General features: G+C 45.5%; 1 protein-coding gene across 1 annotated transcript; it reads left to right on the top strand.

Annotated features, from left to right (window-relative positions):
• The first annotated feature begins 684 nt into the window (after positions 1 to 684).
• On the top strand, positions 685 to 2,404 carry LOC130378152 (E3 SUMO-protein ligase ZBED1-like). Its single transcript, XM_056585035.1, has 2 exons — positions 685 to 1,207; positions 1,523 to 2,404. The coding sequence occupies exons 1-2, from the start codon at positions 698 to 700 to the stop codon at positions 2,402 to 2,404; spliced, it is 1,392 nt and encodes a 463-aa protein (XP_056441010.1). The 5' UTR covers positions 685 to 697.
• The last annotated feature ends 5,862 nt before the right edge of the window (positions 2,405 to 8,266 follow it).

Here is an 8,266-nt window from a genome sequence, read left to right as displayed (position 1 = left end):
GCTAATTATTAAAGTATATGAATTGTTTTATTATGTTGGCCGGCGCGAAGTAGAATAAACGGAATAATCACCTCAAGGCAGGGCAATAAACAGTTTGATATGCCCGGCTCGCGGAAGGTTACCGCCCGAGACGATTGCCCGGCCTCTCTGTGATTATTCCTTACTTCATTTAGTTAGTAGTAACCTGCTCCCGCCAAAACAAACGTCTAAAAAAAAGTGAATGAATGAAAGAATGGCAGCACTCGTATCAAAAAAAAATTGTACCTCGTCCCTTTGGGAGCATTTCGGCTTTCAGCCAAATGAAAAGGGGGAACCAGCCAATTTAGATGTGGCCATCCGTAAAATCTGCCGCAAATCGGTTCAAGTTAAACGTGGAAATACAACAAATTTAAGGGCTCACCTATCAAGCTACCATCCATCTATTGCGGCGCGGATTGCCACACAGGGTAGCGGAGCAGCTCATGTCGGTGCTAGCCGACAGCTTGGAGTCGCCGAAGCCTTTTCTCGAGTCGGCAAGTACAGCAGAGACAGTGACAGACATAAACGCCTAACAGGCGCTGTTACAAGGTATCTAGTTGAGGAGATGGTGCCGTTTTCCACTGTACAGAAACCTTCTATCAAGTCACTGCTCGACAAATTTGATAAGCAATATGAGTTGCCAGGAAAAACCTACTACTCAGAAACTGCTGTGCCTAAAATGTACAATTCAGTAAGAGCATCAGTTCAGAGTGAGCTCAGAAGTGTGGACTTTTTCTCTGCCACCACTGACATGTGGTCAAGTGTGAACATGACTCCTTACATGAGTCTTACTGTTCATTACCTGACCACAGACTTGACTCTAAAATCACGCTGCCTCGAAACAGTGTTTATGCCCCTGAATCACACATCTGACAACATCGCAGAGGCTCTACGCAGCGCATTTGATGAGTGGTCCCTGGATGAGAAGAAGCTGGCGTGCGTAACGACAGATAACGGGGCAAACATCGTGGCAGCAGTGAGACAATTGGGCTGGACGTGGCTGAACTGCTTCGGACACAATCTACACTTGGCAGTGACAAACGCAATGGCAAGCGTTAAAGATCGCACATCGCGAGCAATGGGCCAGTGCCATACCTTAGTGGGTGCGTTCTCCCAGAGCTGGCTGAAGAGGAGGGATCTGGCGAAAGCGCAAGCGGAGCTTCAAACCCCGCAGCACGTACTCATAATGGTAAGCTAGCTTTCAGAAGTTATTTTTAATTGTAACCCACTGTAAGTCCACTTAATAACACAATTGGCCTATCATTGAGCCTCCATATTATGATTTGTCAAAATAAACACCTAGTTGAAAAACGCACTTGCAGCCGACAGGCTATTTTCCCGTCTTGCTGTGATTATTTGCTTTTTGAGATGCTTAAAAAATATTTTTCGTTCAGAAAAAAATACACTGAAACGAAATATAATGGTAAATGTTGACTTTTATTTAAAAAATAATAATAAGCTGGTGTTATTTCAGTTCAAAAATTATATTAATCCGTCCATGCAGGACTGTCCAACAAGATGGGGCTCCAAACAAAAAATGGTGGACCGAGTCTTGGAGCAAATCCCCGCCATAAAACGAGTTTTGGATGATCGGCGGCATCAGCATCTCATCCCCAGCTGGCAGGACATTGCCGTTTTGGAGTCGGTGAACGCGGCGTTAAAGCCAGCGGCTGATTTTACGGATCTGCTGTCTGGCGAGAACTACGTCACGGTCTCATCAATTAAACCTGTCCTGAAACTCCTCACGGAAGATGTCTTAAAACCATCAGACGAGGACACCACTCTGACCTCAGACATCAAGCGGAAGATGTGCAGTGTTCTCGAGGAGAAGTACAGACCAGCTGCTCTACAAGCAACTTTGGCAAAGTCCTGCTTGCTGGACCCAAGATATCGGGGCAACAATTTTGATGAGTATGCGGAGGAGGAGACAAAGTGCGCGCTGATCAATGAAATGTTGGACACGGAAGACAGAGAGAGCGGTGCCAGTGCGTCAGCTGCTGACCAGCCAGAGTCCTTGGCGCAGACAGCGGTGCCACCCCCCACCAAAAAAAGAACGCTCGGAGACCTGCTGAAGTCACGGACAAGCACGTCTGCAACCGTCCCGAAGAGAGCCAGAGCCGACCTGGAGCTCACTCGCTACCTGCAGGAGGAACCCACCGACTCTAATGACAACCCCCTGGCATGGTGGTGCAACAACCAGGAGAGATTTCCCTTGCTCTCCAAAGTGGCACGCAAGTACATGTGTATTTGCGCAACAAGCACACCATCCGAGAGGGTTTTCAGTGTCGCTAGAAATGTTGTCACCCCTCTCAGATCCTGTCTCAAACCGCATAAGGTTAACATGCTGGTTTTCCTTGCTCGTAACAAGGACATGACCGAGTTATAAATCATCGCGTGTGTGTGTGTGTGTGTGTGTGTGTGTGTGTGTGTGTGTGTGTGTGTGTGTGTGTGTGTGTGTGTGTGTGTGTGTGTGTGTGTGTGTGTGTGTGTGTGTGTGAATGTGAAATTGTAGTGCCTGGTTTCTCTTATTTTGTATAGGCTACTTAATTTAAAAAAACAAAACGGGCAATTATTTTATTTATTTATTATTTATTTTATTTTATGCATTTAAACGTTCAGCCTTCTCCTGAATTTAGTTTTTAAGTTCAATCAGGAGAAACAACTTGCATCTGTGCCGTTACCGCCCTTTGATCTGCATTCAATAAATAAGAAGTGTTATAAAATTGCCTCGTCTTTTTTTTAATAACCTTTTTTAAATTAAGCAATAAGCCCCAAGAGGCCGTGCTTTGCGGGGATTTTTTTTTTTGCAATATTATCGCATCCCGCGATATTGCGCCCCCTGTCTTCACCGCGGTGAAAATTCCTCAACCGTAACAGCCCTAGAGGACGCCAAACAAACCGGTACCAGGTAGCAGTCGGAATACATGGGGAACTACAAACAGAGTGAACGGGACAGATGAAATAATGCAAACAAACGTACCAAGAGGACATAAACGAATGCATTAAGCGGGGCAGATGAATAAAAACAATAAACACAATACAATAAGGGGATAAATGAAAAATAATAAACAGATAAATGAATAGATAAATGAATAGAAACTAATGGAAACAACCGAGAGGCAGACGCACACACACACACACGCACGAGCTGTGCTGGGTCAGGCCAAACGGGGGGGACCTGAGAACGGTGGTGAGGGGGACCAGAAGAGGGTTAGGGTTAGGGTCAGGGTCAGGGTCAGGGTTAGGGTCAGTCGCTAAGGGCGGTCAGTGGGACCCGACACGTGTCACCTCATCTCTGAGTCGAGTGGTGGTTTCTAAATGCTTTTAAGCTGACTTTCCCGCTGTGTGTGTGTGTGTGTGTGTGTGTGTGTGTATGTGTGTTCATGTCTGTGTGTGGGTTTGCTTGTGGGTGTGTCTGTTCATCCATGGCTTTGTGTCGGGGTAAACCCTGACACGCTTGTCCACGGTGAACGAGTCTGCACAGCTCCTGACGTGTTGGAGGACTGTTGATGTGAACCGTTCCAGGTCCTCATGCTCCTATTCCTCCCATCCGGTGTCATGGAGACTGATCTGCAGTGGCGTGGGGTCTGCTGGCCAGGTTTTGGCATTCCTAGTGGTGATGGGAGTACTTTTCCTGATGGGGCTGTACACTGGAATCAGAAGGATGGACACATGGTCTGACTGGCCTAGGTGAGCCAGCGGTCTAGCTATGTTGGCTACTTTAATGTTGGTATAAACCTTGTCCAGTGTCTTCACTCCCACCCAGGGGCGGATCTACTGGGGTGGCATGGGGTGGCAACTGCCACCCTAAAAATAGCCTTGTCACCCCAGCTGCCACCCCAGTTGGCAGCGCAAAATTATTATTTTTTTACAAAAAAGACATTTACAAAAGCGAGTTTCAAAAGTACGACTGCAAGTGAATGCAACCAGGAAATATTGCCCCATCCCGCCTGCCCCCTGCCCCCCCTCCCCGAGACTCCCGCCGGCACTGATCTTGAATACAAGGAAGGCGCGAGAGTCCTCCAAACGAACGAAGCAAGTGGCGCGGCAGAGAGACTACATTCTTGAGGTAATACTGATCAACCGTCTATCTATAAAGAAATTATAATAATTAGAAAAGAGCAGGGCTGTGTATTACAGAAACATCATAGTTAAAGACTTAAGTTAAGATTGGAATGCCTTATAGCTGCATAGCAGGCGCGTGCCGTATGGACAGGTGGGGCGGCAAAAGCAACTCCCAAAAAAATAGTTCCTCAGTAAATCATTGCTCCAAGTTTATTTTTAATAATGTGATTGTCACATTAACTATCTATAGTTTCTGTAGGCTTTCCGACTATTTTTGTTTTGTTGATATCAAATTGATGGTGGCGATTCTAGTTGAGTTTAACGTGTCATGCAATGTGGGGCGGCGGAGCTCAACGACCGCGTCCCTCTGTATGTTTCTCGCATAACCCTGCATGCTGCAATAAGAATTGCAATCCGCGCTAAAGACGCGCTAACAAACACAAACCCTTCTACACTCAGCTGGTTTTCCTGACCGTTAACTTCATGTGCCTCCTTTTGTATCAACAGTCATTCGATTTGATTATATTAAACTTTATTGTCATTGAACCAAGTAACAGGTACTTGGACAGCAAAATGCAAGTCATCTTCTGTAAATTATTTACAAATGGCCATCTCTAATCTACTTGATTGCACACCTGTCTGAACTTTTATAAACCAATATAAGTCATCAATAATTAATAATAAAACAAGCTTCACATCAAGAGCAAAAAAAATAATAAGGTAAACCCAAAAGGTCTTAATTACTTAGAAATTAAAGATATAAAAAAAGAAAGAGAGGGAAATCTTTGATAGCACTTCCCCTGAATCCCCATTTGGCTCTTCCAAGCATGCAGGTAATACACTCTACTTTGGGAGTTATTCTATGTCACCGCACTTTGAGGGTGGCATTGTATGTAAATTATTGGAATCTGTGAATAAAGTGATATTTGCACTCAAGTTGGACTGATGATTGACATCTGATAGGAATATCTCATGGACCAATGCCAACTTATTGTTAACTAAAGTACATATTGCAGCTCTCTTTGCATATATTTTTAGCCCCATGCCCCTGCTGGTGTAATAGTGCAGGTGTTTGTTGTAAGGCAGGTTGATTTTGTAATTATTCAGTAATAATTTATCAAATTTTGTCTGAAACCTTTTATGTTTAAATGTAAGGCTTTACTCATCCCACAATAAATTAAATATTATGTTATTGAGTCAAAATATCTAAATGTGGGGGCTATCCAAGTAAATATTGATTGATATGGCTTTAATTAAATCGGCATACTGTATATACTTCTGCCAGAGGGTGCCACCCCTCAAAATCTCCTGTCCCCCTCTTGCCACCCCATGAATATTTTTCTAGATCCGCCCCTGCTCCCACCCCCGTGGCACATTTAACGTGCTGGTAGAATTTCTGAAGTACTACCTTTTAGATTGGCGTGAATAAAGTCCCCGGCGATGATGCGGACTGCCTCAGGGTCCGTGCTCTGTTGTTTACTGATGACGTCATGTAGCTGAGCCAGTGCTATGTTAGCATCAGCGTCGGGAGGTTTGTAAACAGCTGTGATCAGCATGGCATTGAATTCCCTCGGGAGGTATGTAGGCCGACATTTAACTGTGATATATTTCAACTCTGGGGAACAGTGGGTACTCACAGTTCTAGTGTTGGAGCTCCAGCTGTCTTTAGTGAAAATTAGTAGGCCGCCACCACCTTGTTTCCCACTAGCCTTGATTCTATCATCTCTGTGAGCTGCACGTCCATCCAGTGCTACCGCAGAGTCGGGAATGGACGCCTGGAGCCAGGTTTCCGTGAAAATGAGCACAAAGCTTGCCTTCACGATGTTTAGTTACAACCCACAGTCTCAGTTTGTCCGTCTTGTTAGCGATTGAGCTAACGCTTGAGAGGAAAATACTTGGCAAAGCCGGTTTGTCCGGGCATCTCTTCGTCCTCGCTAACAGTCCTCCCATGCGGCCCCCGTCGTTGCTTACGATCCCCTCGACGTCGCTTGCGCTTCAGATCCGGGACCGTGAACCGTCTGTCTCCCGGTGTCCGGGCGATGTCTTCGGGTACTCCGTGTTCGCCTAGGTATTCAGCTGAGATGTTACTCTCGCTGTGTGTACCGATCCCTAGCAAGTCGTGTCTGCTGTAGGCTGTGTGTGCACAGCAAATGTCTACTGGTACTAAAACTAAAACTGAGACAAACATAAAACCGTACATAAATAAACCAGACAAGGCACCATCCGGAGGAGCTCCAAGCCGCGTGTCTATGTGTGCCGCCATCTTGCACATACTTCCTATGAGCTGTGTTCGTAATCTGTGTATAAAGACAAGAGATAGTGATGGATAGAGGATATCTCTCAGATAGCACTTTTTATGCTACCATTACGTCTGCACATTATTATGGCTCCTATTGCACTCCTACCATCCCTGGAGAGGGATCCCTCTTCTGGGTTCCTTCTCCAGCTTCCCTGATATTGGGGGGGGGTTTCCCTGCGCTTTGGGGGTAGGGTCAAGAAGCGGCCTGTGAAGCCCTTCAGATCTCTGGTCCAGGGCGTTCTAAACTGTTTGACCTGATGGGGATGTGGTGTTTCAAGGCTGCTCGGACGGCCGGGGAGTTTCCGCCTCAGAGCCATCCCACCAAATACAGACATGTTGCCATGGCTGAGAATATATTGTGAAATACACTCAATAATTATTCCGACGACATGGAAAAAAAACACAAGACTACACACACACACACACACACACACCCACACCCACACCCACACCCACACCCACACCCACACACAAACACAGACCACAGATAACAAGGGGTTATAAAGGGTTTAGCGTCCTGGGGCTCTACGTATCTGGAGACTAGGCCTGCAGCGGATTCGAATTGTATCCGAATCCGTTCGGTTCGTTTACCACAGTTCGGAGCATTCCGGATTTCGGTTTCATGAAGGCATTGCCTTATGTAGCGTATTTTGCCTACTGTAGCCTCGTCCGATACAAAAGGGTGTTTAGGACCCAGCGGAATGCATTCTCTCCAGTGCTGACCGAGCCAATGAGGTAGCTGTGATAGGTTGTTTTCTGAAGTTCAAGCGCACGATTCCTAAATTTAAAGAAAGTAATTGATACAATTATATTCTAAATATACGGGAGATAAATACAAACGGGTGATAAGCGGGATAACGGCCTTCGAGGTCGACCGGTTCGATGGAAATAATGGACAGGTAGAGGCAACTCTGGCTTCATGCTGCGCACGTCGCCAGAGTTCTAAGCCTCGTCGGCCGTTATCCCTTACATGTGTCAGTGCACCATGTTTTCAAATGCATTTAGGGGAACATTTATTGCACAAAAAAGCCTTGCAAGTTGTCTGATTGCAGTCAATTAACACATTGCAAATAGCCTGTGGGTCTCATTCATTTTTGTGTTTCTCCCCCAAACCCTCCGTCAAAAAAAAGTCTGCCTTTTTACTACCACGGACATGATCCTAATCCGAACCGTATCCGAAACCGAGGCCCAAAAAGGTTATCTGAACCGAACCGTGGACACACTGATCCGTTTCACCCCTACTGGAGACGCAACGGTTCAAAGGAGGAAATGAAGATCTCAAGGTAAAAAAGTTTCTTCATTACTATTACCACATAAGCCTGCAAGCCTGCAAGTATCCATCACAGCTTGCACAACAGCAAAGATGTTTGTGTGTGTGTGTGTTTGTGTGCGTGTGTGTGTCAACATTAACTTTTTATGAGGCCTTTTCCCTCGGATAAGTACATTAACCTTTTACTTGTCAAAGCACAAAAAAAAAATTACGAGTAAAAATGTGTCATCTTACAATTCAAAAAATGTTCATGTTGTTTGCGAACGCAGAATGCAGAATTCAAAAGAACCAACAATTGCAATCATTCACACCATGTCAACCACATCACTAAAACAGCCATATCCCTCCTCTCAATCACACCACCTCTGAGCAATGTTTAAATCCTCACTTCTTCTCAATAGACTTTCCATCTTTAAACTGTTCAGGAAGTCCCATAGACCAGTCACCCTTCATGGAGACACAGCTGGGTCCAGGGGAGTCTGCTCTCTCCTGCTGCTCTGGGCTTCACCACAACACAGCTGTTACTCAGACTAATGATGAAGTCATGATATACATCCAAACAGTGTCAACATGGAAATATTTTGGTAAGACTTTACAATAAGGTACGCAAAAAC

This window comes from Gadus chalcogrammus, unplaced genomic scaffold (assembly GCF_026213295.1).
Source record: "Gadus chalcogrammus isolate NIFS_2021 unplaced genomic scaffold, NIFS_Gcha_1.0 GACHA068, whole genome shotgun sequence".
NCBI classification, from domain to species: Eukaryota; Metazoa; Chordata; class Actinopteri; order Gadiformes; family Gadidae; genus Gadus; species Gadus chalcogrammus.
The sequence above is the reverse complement of the archived record's forward strand: the minus strand, read 5'-3'. Positions and strand labels throughout refer to the sequence as shown.